At 53.0% G+C, this 18809-nt stretch overlaps 1 protein-coding gene and 1 non-coding gene across 2 annotated transcripts; both read right to left on the bottom strand.

Annotated features, from left to right (window-relative positions):
- Positions 1-1685: 1685 nt before the first annotated feature.
- On the bottom strand, positions 1686-5942 carry LOC136112397 (procollagen galactosyltransferase 2-like). Its single transcript, XM_065857036.2, is given in 6 exon segments — positions 1686-1904; positions 1907-2082; positions 2688-2894; positions 3374-3483; positions 4660-4779; positions 5772-5942. Coding segments are annotated over 6 exon segments (882 nt in total). The 3' UTR covers positions 1686-1806.
- Positions 5943-16386: 10444 nt separating this feature from the next.
- LOC136112660 (small nucleolar RNA SNORD45) lies at positions 16387-16471 on the bottom strand. Its single transcript, XR_010652934.1, has one exon. It is a non-coding gene; the product is annotated as a small nucleolar RNA SNORD45 (small nucleolar RNA).
- Between the last annotated feature and the right edge of the window lie 2338 nt (positions 16472-18809).

Genomic DNA, 18809 nt, shown 5'->3' with positions numbered 1-18809 from the left:
ACACCAGGGCCGTTTCATGGAGAAACTGCTCCCGTGGGATCACAACGGGTCAGGAGAGGAACGGCTGGGAACCCAGAGCTGTGCTGACACACGTGCTGCTCCTACCCGCACCGACAGCGGCACCGCGCTGGATGCTCCGCTTCGCAGACGTCCTGCTGCTGAGGGCCGCGCCAAGCGTCTGCCGCCGTCTGGAGCATCGCCGTGCTGCACCGCGCTTCACACAGAGCAGGGCTGCCGCTCGGAAAGCCAGAGCTGAGGAGGAAAGGAGAGGAGCTGTCAGAGAGCGACGCCCCCGCGGCGCAGCCGCTCCGCATGCTCACCACGCAACGTGGACGCTGCTCCAGCCTGCGGAGCAGAAGGAACTCGGCTTCCCGGCACAACAGGCGCATTTCCACGGGCAGGGACTCCGTGGTGGAGCGACAGAGCTGAACGGCCTGCGCTGGCCTTCCCTGCCAGGCCTGCTCCCACCCCATGGAACAGCACACACAGCTGCCATTTTGCACCGGGTTTTATGCATTATCAAACCGGCTGACAGGTAAGAACACATCTTCTTGAGCAGAAAGCACAACATCCGCCAGGAGTTATTAAAAAACAAACACAAATGAAAGCCCAGGCACACATACCCAACCGTACAGATCTCCAGCGGGTGAGTTTCTCGGTGGGAAGCGCAGAGAACATCCCAGCCAACCCAAGCAGTGCAGGCCGGTATCACCTGCCCTCTGAGAATCGTTTTGTTTTAAAAATAATCACCATACTCTGCAGCAAGTACATCAGAACCCATCCAAAAAAAGAGACCAGTTTGCTCCTCACGTGAAAAAATATCCAGCCAAGCTGCCTTTCCGTCCTGTAACGCACAATAATTCTGTCGGGGCTGTCGAGAACAGTACGGATGACACCACCAACATCTTGGTAAGTTGCTTTGGTTTGATAAGGATAATGTCAAGCAGTTCGTAACCAAACATTTTAAAGTTCCTGCAAGTCCTAACACTTGGTTTTACGGACTAATTAAACAGGCCTGCAAACAGGCTGTGGAGCTTTGTTTTCCTGAAGGAATAAGTGGAGGCACAGGGGGTGAAGCAGGACATGGCATGGACCAACTCTTCCCTTTTGCAACCTCCACTCCTGCTGCCAGCTCCCAGGATTTTAGGCACGCCAAGATGGCAGCTCCGGACTGGGAGGCCCGCTCAGATCTGGCAAGTTTTGTGATTTGCAGAGGGGAAGCCAGCGATCCTTTCCTATCAGCGTGCGATGAAGGAGATGACCCTACATGGAGCGCTGCTCCAGGGAGCTGCATGGTTTTGGAAACCATTTTGATTCCCTTTGAAAAAACAAACCCAAATACCCAAACACTCGCCCGCAGTTTCTCTCAGCGAACAGGGTTATAAAAAGCCTATGAACCTACGAGGACTAACAGTTACACAGTAGCCTAGTTACAGCGATCCAGAAAGGTATGAACACTTGTACACCTCTATATATTAATCTTTATAAATACAGTATTCTACACAAGGAACTGTAGAAAGACGTCATTCAAGGTTTGGTTTTTCTTTTACAAAAGCTTGCGAGGGCTTTTGTTCAGATCTCTGCTTTTTTTCCTGCCAGTCTGCATCACTCGTTCTTTTTCCTCCTCCATCTCCCGCCTCGCCCTGCGCGTCTCGGTCAGTTGTCACATCAGCTCCAGGCTCTGTGCTCTGCCACTCGAAGCAGCGGGATGGAGACCACACGCAGAGCGGCTCCGCCACTGCCAAGGGTGAAAAGCCGGAGCGCGAGGCAGGTTCAGCGCCGACAGAGCCGCGGGGCCGCGGGCGGTCACAGCTCGTCCCTGGAGGACGGCGCATCCAGAGACGACTGCGAGGGCAGAGCGTCCTTGTTCTGGGCGTCGCTGCGGATCGTGCCCTGCGGCCGGATTTCCAGGAGTGCGTTCTGCCCCAGTCCGTCGACACGGTCTCGTTGTCCCAGGTGGTGGAGGTCTCTGTGTCGCTAAGGTAGCCGGGCTGCCCTGTGTAGTGCGTGGGGTAGACGAGCAGGGGTTCTGCTGAAAAGGCTTTCAAGTCTCTGGACTTGTAGTGCTCCATGTACTTTGCTCTAAAGAGGAGAGAAAAATCATCAGGGACAGAGTGAAATGCTTATAACTGCGAGATCCAAGCCCATCCACTGAGTGAATGTGTCCCAAGCAGCACAGGTCGTTGCTGTGGTGGGGTCTGACCTTCTACCCACTGCATTCAGCTTTAGAAAAATAAAACGTGGGCATCACAACATCACACGCTGCATACTAAGCGCCGTGAGGTTTTGCGTAGCTTGAGTCAAACAGCATTAAAACACTAAAGAACCGAATGATTATTAACCTGATCTTTTGTTGGTTTAGGTCTCAGTACTGGTTGATAAATCAACATTTTTGCAGATGAAGCTGAAGAGCACGAAGTGAGCTCCATTTTCTGAAGTGCCCCACAGAGCACTCAAGTCATCAACCTGCTGAAAACTGTAACGTGAATAATTTGGACTCCAAGCTCCAAAATTAATCATTTATATGTACCACACTAAGTGTGCACACATAAACAAGGGTATACATAAGCATATATAGATATTAACACATATGATATACACTACACAAATCTACGAACCAGATCTTAATCATTCAGCAAGACCAAGCTCACGTGAACCCAAGTAACGAAGACATCCGACCTACTCACACCGGGTGCTTGTTGTACATGACTGGCCGAAATTCATCCACCGGCAACATCTTGCCGAAAGGCTCCGCTCCGATGAGCTTCTGAGCCCCCTGGAAGGAGATCGCGTAGCCCAGGGTCCAGTACGAGTAATCGGCTTCCACCAGGTTCATGACGTTGGGAACCGCTTCCTCAGGCTCCTGCACCCGCATCCTTTTCCGGCCAATGTAGCTTAAAGGGGGAAAAGACCACAGAAATCGGAACCTAAATGTGAATCTACAGCAGTTAGGACCACACAACTGTCCATGTCAAGCGGGGAAGGACAAAGGGTGGATCTAAGAAGCAATCCCTGACACATTTCTATCCTGTACCACTCTCAGACATTCAAACCTTACCCCAGCGGGTGGTACAGATGTGAAAGACTTGATAAGGCAGCTGAGATGACACGGTCCAAGCCTCAGCGCTGAGCTGCGGCAGTTCCTCTGTCACAGCGGTGTCCCCAGACGACCAGCACTGCCCACAAAGCGCACCAGTGGTACCCAACACAGCTGGGGCACCCCAGCACCAGCCTGGCCCAGAAGCAGAGTTATCCTGATGGGAAGAGCCATCAAGAAGCCTCTGCCACCTTTCCCTGCACTCCAGCATCACCCTCCATCTCTGCTGCTCATGTCCCCTGTGTGCCCAGAGCTTCACGAGGGCCAGTGACTTACATCAGCTCCCAGTCTAGCTGGGCTTGTTCAATGTCATCCATCAGCTTCATGAGCTTCCTCTTGAACTCGTCCTCAATAACAAGCGTCTTCTCCAGTTCTCTGTTCACCACCTGAAACAAGATGGTTCAGAAGTGATCACAGTGGCCCCGAAATCTCTGGGGGCCATCCTGACCTGGTCCTGGCCCTCTGGACCATACAGGTAGGGAGGCTGGAGAACCAGCCCCAGATTCACAGCTCAGCTGGGACGAGCTGTCCAAAAATATCCTGTGGCTGAGCATCTGCAACCTAGAAAAACCCTCCATGTGATGCTGCAGCACCTCAACCCCGTGAGCTGCCATCTTGCACGACCACCTCCTCCTTTGACAACAAAGCCACTGTTCAGAAAAACCTGTTTCTGTTCGGAAAAAAAGTGTTTCTGGAATCTGGAGAATGATCCAGCACAGCCAAAGTCTGGCCCTGGCAACTTCAAGAACACACATGCAAAGGCATCCTGCAAGTGGGTTCCCATCTTACCATCTGACCATTGGTGATGCAGAAGTCTCAAGCCCCAAATCATTGCCTGATTTCTCAGTGCTGAAGTCCCTGCTGCTGGCTGAAAGGTATTTGGATCATCCAACCATCACAGTCACATTTGGGCAGCTGCTGCCTTAGACCAGTCTTCTCTAAGCACCAAGTTGTTCTCCCTGCCTCCACATCCCACCTCGCTCGAAATGATCCCTCCCGTTGATGTCAGGCTGTGTAACTCCAGCACCTCCAACCAGCACAGCCCAGATCCTCTCAAGTGTGACTCCCCAGGTGACCAGGACAGATGGAAGCTACAGCTACTACAACCCAAACAATACCTGTTAGCTCAAGTAACAGAGATCCCTGCTGCTAAATTTATTTATGATAGACCAGCTCAAAAAAAAGCAGTTAGCAGAGCCACTGGAACTTGCTCCAGCACACATGAAGAACCAGGGAAATAAAACAGGAGTTTCTTTAATACCATTTGTTCTTCAAAACCTTCCTGCCTTTCTCCTAAACAAACTCACTCCAAACAGGCTATCAGATGGTCTGCAAAACCAACCGTGAAAACATTCTGATAAAAATCACTTGGCAAACGGAGAGTAGAGCTGAGAAAGCTGAGCAATGTGTTCAAGAGAACCCCTGTACGCGATCCCCTACAAACCAAGTAAAACCATCCTACACTTCCAGAAACCGGTATTAGATTTGTCCTGGGACCGTCCGTGTGCCTTCCCACTGCTCCTGCCCTCAGCACCCTCCCCAGGGCACCCGCACCCCCTCACCTCCTCCCAGATGCAGCAGTGGCTGAGGAAGCAGCCGATCTCTCCCCGGGCGAGGGGCCGCGAGGAGCACGGGTCCCGGTGTCGATGCTGAGAGCTTTGAGCCGACTCGTGTTCAGCGCTCTGAGAAAGAGAGAACACCTATCAGCATTTAAATAGAAAGCAAATTCAAGTCGGACACAGACGCAATGGGGGAAGCGCTGCTGATGTTCAGAGATAAGCTGTAACTCACGAAATTCCTGCACTTGCTTTGCTCAAAAACCGGGAGAAAAATTAACTAACTGATTTACATTCTAAATCAAGCTTAGAAATGATATCCTTAACTCTGCCAACGACTTCTTGTGGGACCATCAATATGGCAGGAGCTTGGCTTCAAATATTTTCCTGAGGTCCTGATGGGTGCGCAAGTCTCCGAGACCACCAGATGGCATGGGGGTTCCCACTTCCCTTTTTGCGAGTCCCAGACCAAAAATTTCTGCCTTGATTTCTCAAGATAAAAACATCTTAACATGCCTTAAAGTAAGGGCTGTGTCAGGGTTAATACTGTAGCCCAACAGCTTTGTAGCACGAGGACAGACAAATCTCTCAGGAGATGATTGCTCTCACACACTTTTGCTGCTTTCTAATTGTGTGCAAGTGTTACAGTTCACAGAAAGGAGTATGATTTTAACCTGATTTTCATCTTAGGTTGGATCTGGGGAACAATTTCTTCCCCAAAGGGCTGTGGGGCATTGAACAGGCTGCCCAGGGCAGTGCTGGAGTCACCATCCCTGGAGGGCTGGACAGACGGACATGCGGTTCTCAGGGACATGGGGCAGTGCCAGGGGTGGGGGAACAGTTGGACTCGATGATCTTGAGGGGCTTTTCCAACCCAAATGATTCTGTGATTCTATCAGCCTGACCCACACCGCCCTGGTTCTCTCATGAAGACCAATGACAAAAGAAGACACAAACAGAGTCAAACTGCCCCAAAGCAGGGGCAGTTAGGTTAATAAAACGTCCACCTCTCCCTCAGCCCATCCATCCCCAGCAGGAGGGAGGTCAGGGCACCCAAGGAGATGGTGTCCAGCACAACCCCCTCTTTGCAAACATCAGCAACCCCAGCCGAAACTCACTTCCCATCCACGGCCTCTGCTATCTTGACTGCAATCTCCTGCTCGTAGAGAGTCCGCAGCATCCGATCCCGCCTGTCCTTCCGGCGCTTCAGGTTGATCAGGAAAATCTGGGTTGAAGAGAGAGACATCAAGCTCACAGCCTGGGAGCGAGGAGGAGAAGTGACTTCTCATCTACCCTTCTTCAGCAGCAGATCTTAAAATACCAGCTGTGATTTTATCCCAGGTTGCGTAGAATTTGTCAGAAAGTTGGGGTTGGTTTTGAGTTGGAAGGTTAGAGGTTCATTCTTTGTCTAACAACTACTTTTTAAGGACGTTTTATGTCACAAGGAGAAGCTGCTCATCAAGGATGAATAAAGGTGAGAGCAGACCAGTTACAGCCAAGTCTATAATTTCCAAAGATATAAGATGTTTTGATTTATATTAAACACAGAGTCAAATGTCCAGCTCCAGTCCCAGAGGAACATCGGCCCACATGTTTCTCCACAATGCCACCACTACCTGTATTTAGGATTATCTGCGGGGTCACCACCCAAGCACAAGAACACAGCAAAGAGAATTTTTGTAAATTACTTCAGGCACTGAAAATTCACAGAATTTTCACCAAAAAAATCACAGAATTTTCACCAAAAAAATCACAGAATTTTCACAAAAAACAAATCTGCTGCTTCCCCTGCCAGAGCAGAAAGCCCAGCACAGAGCCCAGATCACACCCAGAGATGTCTGCGCCAGGCTCTGCCCAAGCCTAAGCAGACAGACTTTTTGGTGGGGAGCAGAGGACCAAACCCCTCATTTGCAGGTAAACTGCAGAGGGGCTGGGATGTTTTTCAGTCCCAGGCAGACAAGTGCAGCTTTGTAGCCTGTGGAGCAAAAACCTCGAGCCAGTAAGAAGCGGATCCAGTTCTAGGTCAGCACAAATGCAAAAATAATAAATTGGATAAATAGAGCGCAGCCACAAAGGACAACACGGCAAAAAACCCACAACAGCTGCGCCCTAACACAGACGCTCCAACAAATCGTGTTTGGAATTCACGTGTCGTATAAACAGATGTAACAGAATAAGCCAAGAAAACAAAGGCTTCTCTGGTCTCCACAACTGCCACCCTGGCAGCTGCATAAAAACACAACTCCTGGTTAATTAAAGCACAGCAGATCCCTCTCCAGCCTTTCCCCTCAATGCCTGCACCCTCCATAACACGAAGAACAGGGAGGAGAGGGATTTCTGCGGGGTTTTGGGGCAGGACCGCTGTCAGGAACCACCTTTCTAATGCACTTTTAAAGGCCATAGCAGAAAAATGTGGTGACCGAGCAGGGCAGGACGAGAGCTGCCCCAGTAAGGGGGGAGCACACATGGTTTCCAGCCCTCCTAGACGTCCCCATCTTGGACAGAACTCGGCTGAGAGCCTCCCCCATCTTCTCCAGGCTCCCCAGTGCCTCTCTCAGGGGAGAAAATCATTCCTGTCTCTCACTGGAACACAGGAGAGGTTTCCCGAACGACCAGTTCTTGCTGCAGAATGGAAGGATGGCTGAGCTGCCCCACAGAGTCAGATGTAGAGGAAATGGCACAAGAATCGGGGGAGTTAAATGATGTGTTTTTCACTCCCACTTCTGCCATCTCTTCCTGGCTGGATTAAAACATCCGTACCACCAATGCAGGAAGCCCACAGATTTGCTGAGCACTGCCCTGGCACACCAACCTTAATTGGGGGTTTTGTAGCAGGTATGAAATGCCCACAGACCTGAGTGGCCTCATTTCTCCCCAGCAAATGCCAGAGGGCAAGAATGCTCCCTGAGCCCTTTCCCTTCTGCTTCCCTGGCCTCAGAAGTTCTCCCCACGTAAGGATGGCTGTTTGCTCCTGGCAAAAAGCTGAAATCCAACAGAAGAGTGACTGGGAAAGAGCTTAAACATATGAAGAGATGGGAATGGGAAACGGCTGGAAGGTCAGTTACAGGGAGATCCTAGCTCCATTAGGTGAGAAACAGGAAGACAAGACAATGGCAGCAAAATAAGTTCCTTACTTCATCAAATCCCATCTTGTCAGGGTTCTTCGGCGGAACAGAGACAAACTGTGAGGGTTCAACGGGAGGACGATCAACTGGAAGAGAGGAGAGATCCCAAGCATCACCTTCATGCACTAACAATAACGTGTGTGTGTGTGTGTTTGCATCTCTGGACCTAAAGCCCCAGGGACCTGGCTGATGAAGTCAGGCAGGAGTGGGTGTAGCACAGAGCGTCCATGTCACAGAACAGAAGCCAGCAGCCATCTGCCAGACACAGCTCAGGAGAGACACGAGGTTCTGCAGCATCCTTGCCACGTTAAAGATGCATTTTTGCATTCGATATGGGGAAGTTAAGGAGTAACATGTAACGCTCGTGTAACGTGTTCCCGTGAACACCAAACGGGGGGAATGTGCCCCAGACGTAACTCCCGCGGCAGCGAGTGCCCTGCGGCTCCTCTTCCCCTGCTGCCCGCATCTAAAAGGAATTTCTCTTCCCGCGCTGCCCCGCACAGCCCGGCAGAGGTTCACAGCGTGCCGGGGACTGTTCCTTCCTCACCCTCTGAGTAACGTGAGCGGCTGTTGGATACGCCCAGCAAAGACAACAGGCCTCGCCAAGAGAACGCTCTAGCAGAGAGCGTCAGGCACTAACGATCACAGAACAGTCACCGTTCCACTTACCCTTCGCCGCTTCTCAAAATTGATCAGGCCGCCCTGTTGGAAGGACAGAGAAGGGATCGGAGGAGAAGAGCACAGGCTCGGCTGGAGTTAATCACAAACAGGATGAACAGGATGAAGTAGCGACACCAAGGGACAGGCCAGAGCTGCCCTGACCAAAGGCCTCTACAAAGACCCGTTTCCAGCTCTAGGATAAGCCACAGCACTCGTGTACCTGAGTCTATTTGTTAAATACATTCCTCTCTTTTTAAGAACTGCACTAGCACCCAGTGGAAGATGCAGGAGCAGACACAGTGTCTGCAATGGAGGGAGGAGATTTAGGATTCCAAAAATTGCCCCAAATTACCTCGAGATAGTCCTGAAGGGCTGTGTCCAGCATGACGAGGTCAGTGAGGAAGGTACCCAGGTAAGGTACCGTGCCTTGTGTGACTCCCTGCAAACGGTCAGAGCAATGGTGGATTAATTGACTGAGAAGTCATAATTATACTAATTAGAATACTCCTGTGGAAGCAAACAAAACACAACTAGTCTGCTTCACCAAACAGCGCTCTTGTAAATGATGCTTTCACGACATCATCCTTGGTATCTCAGCCAGCGGTTCATGTCTGCACAGAGCGGTATATAAGCCAAAGTGCTCATTCGTAACTCCTCTGCGTCAAATCTCGCTGTGCGGCACCTCTCGCCCCGGCAGAAAAGCCGGGATTTACAGACCCGTCTTCCCCAAAGCACCGCATACGGGAGCTCATTGGTCAGGAACAGGGCTGAGCTCGGCTTTGGGTGAGATCACAACCTGGCAACTCAAGCTCATTCCCACCTTCAGCAGCAGCTCCCTGCTCGTCGCAAAGTTGTCACAGTCGGAGAAGATTTCGCAAAGCTCTTCGAACATCAGCATTGTGTCCCTGTACAGGAAAAGATTCAATGATTTAAGTTGTTTGTAAGCACTCTGAATCAGATCAGGGGACAATTTTTTTCTCAAGAATCGTTAACAGTTGGGCACAGAAAAGATAAAAGCACCAAAACACATCCAGTGACACACTGCACAGCCTTACTTTGGAACGCAGGCCCAGGTCTTCTTCCGGCGATAAACCGAGGTGGACTGCAAGGCGGAAACGATGGCCTTCAGAGACGAAAAGTTGTTCAGGATCCTACATTGCTGTGAAAGGAGCGGTTAGAAACACAGGAGCGTTAAACGTCAGCATCACCAATAGTCAGTGCTCTTCTGTCTGCCCCGTGTCCTGCTTGCTGCACATTCTCCCTGCTAAGCGGGCAGCTCTACAAATACTGAGCATCAAAAATATCACTCCCCGCTACAACCCCCCTGTCCCCTCCCAGCTCCACGGCACCCGCACAAGGAACGTTAAACAGTCGCGAATAAACACTTTACACGTCCGATACGGATCCACTTCTCCAAGATCTTCGCTCTTGGCTGTGTCTTTAATTCTTTGCTCTCCAGGATGGTGCTGAGCACGCAGTTGGTGACGGCGTTGAACTGCGAGATGGTGGCTCTGATGCTCTGTGCCAGCTGTTTGTTCTCTTTCTTGTCCCTTCGGGACCAGATGCAGCCCAGGCAGTGGTGGGGCACAACGTTCTGGAAGAGTGTCTAGAGGGAAACAGAGGTGTCCAACTCAGCCTGGAGCGCTACTGCCCACAGCAAGAAATGCACGGTTACAGTACAAACTGCAGCTGAATCAGAGGCCTCGCTGCTCTCAGGGGGGACAGCAGGCAGTGACAGGCCCGGGGATGACAGGCCCCCCCTCCCCTAGGGGGCGCTCGGCTGGGCCAAAGGACGTTTCCTTGCTTTATATTTTCTACCACATTCATCTGGAGACGAGGAGGAAAGCCATCAGACAGTACCACTGTTCAAAAACAGGTACAGGCCTGGACTAAGATGTTTACAAAAGGTGTTTTTCCACTAATTGTTGTTAAAAACACACTAAACTCATGTGATGTTTTCTCCCTTGTTTTTCCACTCGTTCACAGACCAGGCCCAAGGACATTCACACATCCCATGCACTTGGGGGCGGTTATCCAGCCCGAGATACCATTCTCACGAGTCTGGGCTATAACTTTTTACAATTACGAGAAATGTACTTCAAAGTACTCTGTCCAAGGCCCTTTATATATTATTATGTTAGTATTATGTCTTTGACCGTCCAGATGGTCACGTTAGTATTGATCTTCCTTTATCATCCAGGTGGCTGGAACCGCACATCTTGCTTTTCCACATTTACTTTCCAACATGAGTCCTCAAGACATTACCTTAGAATCTCTCCCATATGGCCAGTTGAACAGCTTGTCAGAGGAAACAAGGTGAAGTGGGTGCACTCTGATGAAAACAAGGTTTCATACAAGTTAATCATTGTTTTACTTATCTAGTAATACTATATAACAGATTTAAAGCAGTGCAGAGAATGCCACGTTGTACACCTCCTGTTGCAAACATCGGCACTGAGCGTATTTCTGATATGAAATACAGGTGGATGCCTCTTGCAAAATTTTTGTTTCCTTATAGAATGTTTTTCCATTTTGTTTTCCATTGTCTGGACTGCTTTTCCTATTTCTCTTTTTTTTTTTCCATCCTAGGATGTGAATGTAACTTCCTACGATCGGCTCTTTGGGAAAGAGAGTGAAATGCAGGTGTTCACTTTGCTCTAGTTGGGAGGGGAGCAAACACAGCAGTTTTGACTATTGATGTGATTCAGAGCAGCACATCAGGCACATGCGCTGGGTGCAGCTTTTTAGTGCAATACTTGCAGAATCATGAGGGTAAAAACCTCCTCTGCTGAGGCCACGACACGAGGGGCAACGTGTCGGGCAGAGTGACAGAGAGGACCCAGGCGTCCGGGCACCGGCACAGCAGTGGGAGCATGGACACGGACACACATCCACACGCAGGCGTAGCTTTGCTGAAGGGATTTACTGATCATGAGAGGGAAATGGCCCAGGGCTCCCAGGGGATCAGACGGGGTCATCCAGGGATGATCATCTCCTCATGTCACTGGAGGGGGACAGGACACGGCTGTCACCATCAGTTTCAGTTCTGAAATCAGAGCCCAAAATGAGATCTCCAGTGTCAGCTGGGACACGAGGGGAGGCTTCTCCCCACTGTCTCTCTCTGCAGAGACCCAGGGAAGGAGAGAAGAGTTGGAGCCCTCAATCAGCCCAGGACAAGACTCGGTTCTCCTGAGATCCACGTGGCACCCAGAGCTCCTTGGCCAGTGTGTCATTAGCCCCGGATGCCCCTACATCTCCCAGAACCCTGCCCAGCCCTCAGGGTGATCCTTGGGGTCTGTAAGGCCCCAGAGCCCCAGCCCGGCCTGCACGGTGACCCTCTGGGTCCGTAGAGCCCCGCTGGGTGCAACAAAAGTCATGGGGGCAGCTCTGTCCAGCGTGGCCTGGGACACAGGGCATGGACAGTCTCCTCTGTTTGCTTCTAGATCCACGTTCTGCCCACCCAGGACCCTTTGTGGGGCTGGAGATGCCCTGATGCTGCTCACCAGCAATGGAGGAGATGGCTGCACTAGCACTTCAGCATCTGGAAGATCTGGAACCTGGTGTTTCTGCTGCAAAACATCATCCACCCTGAGAGACAGAGGGAGCTGGGGAGAAAGGTTGGGTGAGGGACACACTTGGGTGCACTGGGAGGCAGGGGAAAGCGATGGGGTCCTTGGGGAAGGTGACTCCAGGGAAAATGGGGTGCGTGAGTTTGTGTGGTGGGGCACAGAAAGCAGTGGAGGTCCTGGGGAAGGGGCTGTGTCCTGGGGTATCGTGGGGTGCACTGGGCTGTAGTGGGTTGTGATGGGATAAAGGGAATGCAATGGGAGCCCTGGGCAATGGGGCATCCCTGGGAAAACACTGGGGAGCAGGGATGTTCTGTGGGGCTGCAGGGGGTGCATGGGAGTGTACTGGGGCACACTGGCATGTTCTGGGGAACACTGGGATGCCCTGGAGTTTCGTGGCCGTGGGAAGGAGGGTGTGGGGCAGCAGAACTTGTGACACCTACGGCAGCCCTCTTCACTCGCCCCAGTTTGAGTCCCTGCTGTAGAGAGACCATGAGACCTCACTGGTCACTGGGATGTCCCAGCCCCAGCAAGGGAGGGGAGGACCAAGGTGCCCTCCAGTTCCCAGACTGGATGTCCTCCAAGTCCGCCCCACTACTCACATGCAGGAGAGACCCTCCACTTGCTTCCAGCAATGTTCCTGGAAATGCCTATGAAAGAAGAGAAAGGGGTTGGAGACAAATGGGGCTGTGGGTGGGGCACAGGTGTCCCCAGCCCCACCCAGGCCCCTGGATTCTCCCTCATCTGAGCGTGAAAATCCCTTCTGCTCCCCCCAACCTCATTCCTCCAAGTTTCACCTGGGATACCTGTTCATGGCGGACCAGGGCTTGGGTTGGAGAAAAGGATAACATGGGAATTTGGGGCCTCCAAGGAGGACGGTGGCTGGGGGGGACCCAGAGGCAGGGCACTGTTGTGAACTCGCAGAACCCAAGGGACCGGGCTGGGGGTGCTGGAGGGACAGGACTGCATGGGATGCAAGTGAGGGGTAAAGAGTTCAAGGGGAGGGGACATGGGGAATTCAAGTGAGGTTGTTGGTGGGGGCAGGAGGAAGTGGACAGCAGAGGAACAAAACGCGGGGATCGGGAAAGTGCTTGGGAGGGGGTGTTCAAGGAGGGGGATCTGGGGGCACTACCGCAGGGGACAGGGTGAAAGGCAAAGGGTGGAGTGGAAAGATGGAAAGAAAGGCGTTGGCATCCATCAAAGGGAGAGCATTTGGGGACCCTCTATAGGACACAGAGGAGATCCTGAGGAGGAGATACCTGAGGGGTCTTAAAGGATGGAATGGGGAGGCCCAAAGAAGAGGGGTGTGGGGGCACCAAGACAAGACACCGGTGGGGGCCCTCACTGGAGCCTCACCTGCGCATCCTCTGGGGTGCACAGCAGGATGGTGAAGAGCAGGGCCACGCTGAGCACTGCGACCTTCATCTTCCTCTGCGGTGCAGCGAGTCCTGGGTGATGCCAGAAAAGGTGAGGGCACCTTTATCCCTCCCAGGAGGACTCCTTGCCCCTCCCCACGCCTCCAGCCCCCAGGGCAAAGCTTGGCAGAGACACCCGCCCTGGCAACCCAGCCTTGGCACAGAGTCACTCCCACCTTGAGCACTGATCCAGCTGCCTTCCCTGGCATCAGTGCCGCTTCCTGCATGGGGCAGCTGCACGGGGAAGGGCCCAGGCATCCACAGTGGTGAGGGGGGACAGCAGTGTGTCCCTGACAGCCAGACACCCTATGGTGATGACCCACTGCTCCAACTCGAAACCATCCTGCAACAACCCCAAAAGCCTGATCCCCCCACCTGCCAGTGCCCCTCACCTCCCAGCACCACCACCTCCCAGTGCCCCTCAACTCCCAGGCCAGTCTTTCCCTATGGAACCCCCCCTAGAGATGACACCAGCCTCAAATCTGGGGTCTCTAAGCACAATTATCTCTGAGCCCTTTCCAGCCCCTTAAATAAATGAGGGGCTGGGAGTCACTCCTCTTCTTGGGGCACCAGGGACCCCAGGATTAGGGAACTCTGGGAGGTGGGAAGACAGCTGGGGCAATGTGGACAGCTGGTGACTGGGATCCTCAGTCACTGGTGGCACTGACAATGGGGAGCACTGGTGAATCCTGGGCTCTGGGAGAGGAGGGCTGGGCTTGGGGGAAGTGCTGGGGTGGTGTCAGTGCCCAGCTCCAGCCCACCCCATTTCCCTTGCACCGCCAGCCCCCAACTGGTCCAGTCTGCAGCCACAGCTGAGAACAGAGCAGAGGGAACATCCCCTGCCCTGGCTCTCACCTGTCCCTGTCCGGGGTCACTGCGCCCTCCCAGACAACCTGGGTCCCGCCCTGTAGAGTTGATCCCACATGGTGTGTCCCAGTGTCCCTGTCCCCAACAAGGCTCTGGCTCCAGCCCTGTCCCTTCCTGGGACTTGGTCACAGCTCACCAAAGGCCCTTGTCCCCACCGAGTGTCCCTTCAATGCCCCCATCCTCGGCCCAGGCCAGCGCTGTCCCTGAGCAGGACGTGGCCATCCAGAGGGACATGATGAAGCGGGCGCTTGTTCCCAGGCAGCCGCTCGGAGCTCATTGCAGGACGGAGCTCCCCTGGCACGAGGAGGGATGTTTGCTCCCACAGCGGCTCTGATAAGCTCTGTTTGCCCAGGGCCCATGGCACAAGAAGCCCGTTCACCAAGATCGGTGCCTCACAGAGTGACCGATCAGGGGATCCAGGGCAGTTAAAGCAGCCTGGAAGCCTGGGCTCCCCCAGCCCTGGCAGCGGGCAGAGCCCACAGAGAAGGGCAGTGCTGGGGCAGCGGGGAGGAGCAGGTCCTGGGGCACCCGCACGCCTGGGGCTCCCTGGCCACAGGCTGGAGCCCAGAGGCCGGGGGGTCCCAGGGGAGCAGCTGGACAGCCGGGGTGCCGCTCTGCTTCGGGACAGCCTGGGGAGTCCTGCCGGAGTGGGGCTCAGAGCAGCTGGGGGATGGAGCTGTGTCCCCAGGGGCACGGCCTCCCCTGCCCTCTCCCCCGCCCGCCTTGCAGCTCTCCCTGGCTTTTTGCGGGGCGCGGGGTTCCCTTCACTGCACCCCTGGCCCAAACATCCCCATGCTGGGGGCCCTGGTCAGCATCCTCTGGGCACTGTGGGGCAGTGTGACAGTGGGGGAATCAATCGGTTTATAACTCCAGTCTCAGTGGCTGCTGCCCGGGCAACCTGGATGTTGAGCGGTTTCCAGCACCAGTCTGTGCTCACTGACTGGAGCAGAAGAGGGATCTCAGATTCCCAAGACCCGATTTCTGTCCCTGCAGAGCTGGCAGCCCTTCAGGGACATACCTGTGTTTGCTTTGATATTCTTCAGTGGCTGACTCTGGGCTGTGTGAGCATCTCCATGATGTACTTTTACAACCATGTTCTCCGTACAGACAGCAACACCTTGCCACAGTTCAGCAGCCTCTTGGAAAGTAAATGTGGAAAAGCAAGATGTGCGGTTCCAGCCACCTGGATGATAAAGGAAGATCAATACTAACATGACCATCTGGACGGTCAAAGACATAATACTAACATAATAACATAGAAAGGGCCTTGGACAGAGTACTTTGAAGTACGTTTCTCATAACTGTAAAACGTTATAGCCCAGACTCGTGAGAATGGTATCTCGGGCCAGATAACCGCCCCCAAGTGCATGGGATTTGTGATGTCCTTGGGCCTGGTCTGTGAACAAGTGGGAACGTAACTGAAATAAACATCACATGAGTTTAGTGTGTTTTTAATAACAATTACTGGAAAAACATCTTATGTACCATCTTAGTCCAGGCCCATATCTGTCCCCCAAGGAATGTATTTTGGTGTTGGGGCAGGGGAGGAGCACAGACAGGCAGCCCGGATCCCTGGGTCCTCTGCCCTGCTCGGGGAGGGGAGGTCGTTCCCTGTATGATGGGCTCAGCACTCCTGGGCTCACAGGAGATGTCACCCCCTCCAGAAGCCATCTGCTGTTCACAAGGCCACCAGTGCAGCAAGTCAACATTCATTTGATGCAACCAGTCTGTTAGAGCCAGTAATCCTGTGTAAAATCGATGCAAAATTACCACTGTGCTTAACTACAATGTGCCATGGAACAACCAGGCACTGACAAATCTCTCTGTTTTCCCTGGGAAATCACATTTGTGGCACTTTCACCCCCAAATCTCAGCAGCAGCGTCTGTTAACACCGGTTAACAGCTTTGGCTACCCAGAGCTGCCTTCAGCTCACGTGAAAACGTCTCCTCACGCCCAGTGTGAGCCCAAGAACGACGCCTCCCCAACGCCCAAACTGAGGAACCTCAAGCAGTGCCCCCTTCTCCAAGGGCTGCGTTACAATCTGTGACAGAAAGGGGCTTCCACAGCCTGGAAAAGCTCCACAAGGAACTGGAGATTCCTGGGTCTCAGAGTAATTCTAGAGCTCAAGTGGTGACAGCCATCAGCTCCAGCTCAGACAACACATGCCAACGCCCATCACTGACCCAGGAAGGCAGCTCTTCCTGTCCTGCCCAACGCCTTCAAATCCAACACACTTTGTCCCTCCAACAGGAGGCAGCTGATTGATTTCTAACACCACTCTTCTCTGTCTACTTCGAGATGAACCAGACATACGTTATACAAGCAACCAAGTCCCCGCCTGGAAGCAGCGGAGCCTTTTGCCTTCTCCTTCCCACCCCACTTTGCAGGAGAAGGAAAACAAACGGCAGAAGAGACGCTGAGAAATTCAACCACCAAATGGAGAGGGAACCTTTGAGAGCGGGAAAACTTATCCGTACAATGGAGAGAGCTACGCTGAATGAATAACACTGAAAACGAACCCTTCTTGCAGGGTAAAGTGCACAGCAATTCAAGACCTGCTGAACAGACCCCTGCCATTCTCAGCAATAAACAACCCCCAAGGCTCAACCAGCCAGCCAGGGTCACTGCTCTAAATCCAAGCGCAGCTGCACCGACCTGAGCCAACACGGACACAGCTGCCTCCCTTGGCCCACACGAAGCTGCACAAGCCACGCGCTGCTCCAACAGGAACGTGCTGGGGACACCCGGGTTTCTCATGGCGGCCTCTGCGCTGTCACCTGCACAAAGCACCAAGAGACCGGCAGCTGTGGGCTCAGCTCCGAGGGTTCCCGGGACCGGGGTCTCCAAGGGCCCGTTCGCACACGGATCCTTGTGCGCGCGCCCCGACCGCGGGCGCCCCTCCCGCCCGCTCCCCCGGACCCGCCGCTCGCCTCCCCGGACCCGCCGCTCGGCCCCCCGGACCCGCTCAGCAGCCTCCGCTCGCCCCAGCCCTGTAGCCGGAAATTGCGTCACCGGGAGGGGCGAGCCGAGCGGCGCTGCCGGCAGGACCCCGACAGAGCTGTCCGATTATTCGCCTGACCCGCCAAATTTTTATACGAAATGTGACTGAGTTGAACAGTTATTAAAATAACAAAGTCTCTGGCAGCCGTGCCGTCATGGTGGCTCAGAGAGTGGAAAACCCCCTGAACTGCAGGTCAGCCTCAGCTCTCAGATGAGCTCCTCCCCGCCCTCCGCACCGCTGACCCCGCAGCACAAAGCGCGACCGGCGCGTCCCGCGGGCGGACTCGGTGTCCGCGCTCGTTCGTCGCCTCCTCGCTGGCTGCAGCGGGACTGAGGGGCTGTGGGTTCCAAACCTGCGGTTTGCTGCCCTTGCACAGAGGAGAAGGCTCGGCTGCTGAGAACAGGTTCCGTGTTAAACTCGGCTGAAGAGAAGTTTCTCCTCCTGGGATCTCAGAACAGCAGCAGCTCCAAGGAACTGACAGAGCATGGGCCGCGGGCATTTCTCAGTGTCTGTGCTGAGAGGTTTGATCTGGGCGTTGTTAATGCCAGAAAGAGGTGGAAAGATAGAGAGATAAAGATGAGGGGTCGTGCTGCACAGAGTTACAGCATTTTTGCAAATGAGGAACTGAAATACGTAGCTTACGCTTTTTCTATGGATAAACAACATTTAATCCAATTCCTTAACTGTATTCCTTGAACACGTGTTCGTTAGAGCACAAGCCAAACAGCGCTGGGTGCACGGGCGATTCACTCTTTGTACTGGACATTCACATTAACAGTGCTGATAGTGGTTACATCACCAATCCCGTGTTCATTTCAATTTCAATTCCCCTGGTCCTTGGGTTACTCCCCAGGTTCTTTCTCCCGTCCGTGGTCCTTTAACTCGAGAGCCGTGTGTCCACCCTTTCTCTGCAGTCCGAACGGCTGGTTCTGTAGTTAATAAGGCAAGAAAAGGTCCTTCCCATCGTGGGGTCAGAGTTTCCTCTTTCCAGGTTTTAATTAGTGCTTTATCCCCAGGTTGTATTTTATGAATCGGAAACCCTAAAGGCAGAGTCTGATTTAAAATCTCTTTCTCCCTTCATTTAGTTCCTGCGACTATAAACTTCATATGCAATTTCAATTAGCTGAGCAATAGTTACATCCCTCAGCTCCTCCCTTTTGTAGTTTCTTACACTAATTTCAGACCCAGATCAGTCTGTGCGCAGAACAACACTGACTGCAACACAGCTAACCCAGAATTTCACATTCACATCACTTCCCCCTCTCATTTACTCTCATGTGTACAGATGCATCTGAACGGGGAGCGCGGTGGCACTTTAATAATGGAACCGGTTCTCATTTTGTAATTATCTCCCCGAACAAAATTCTTTTGGTACCAAATATAAACGTGCGAAGTAAAAGGCTGAGCTCAGACACGCAAACCGCACGCCAAGCTCAAATATACAAACAGATCACAATTACATTCATTGAAGACAATATCTCGATTTTAGCCTTGCGCCTTTGGGCCGCTCGCTGCTCAGCC

Source organism: Patagioenas fasciata, chromosome 25 (genome assembly GCF_037038585.1).
Source record: "Patagioenas fasciata isolate bPatFas1 chromosome 25, bPatFas1.hap1, whole genome shotgun sequence".
NCBI classification, from domain to species: domain Eukaryota; kingdom Metazoa; phylum Chordata; class Aves; order Columbiformes; family Columbidae; genus Patagioenas; species Patagioenas fasciata.
This window is presented reverse-complemented; position numbering and strand designations above follow the sequence as displayed.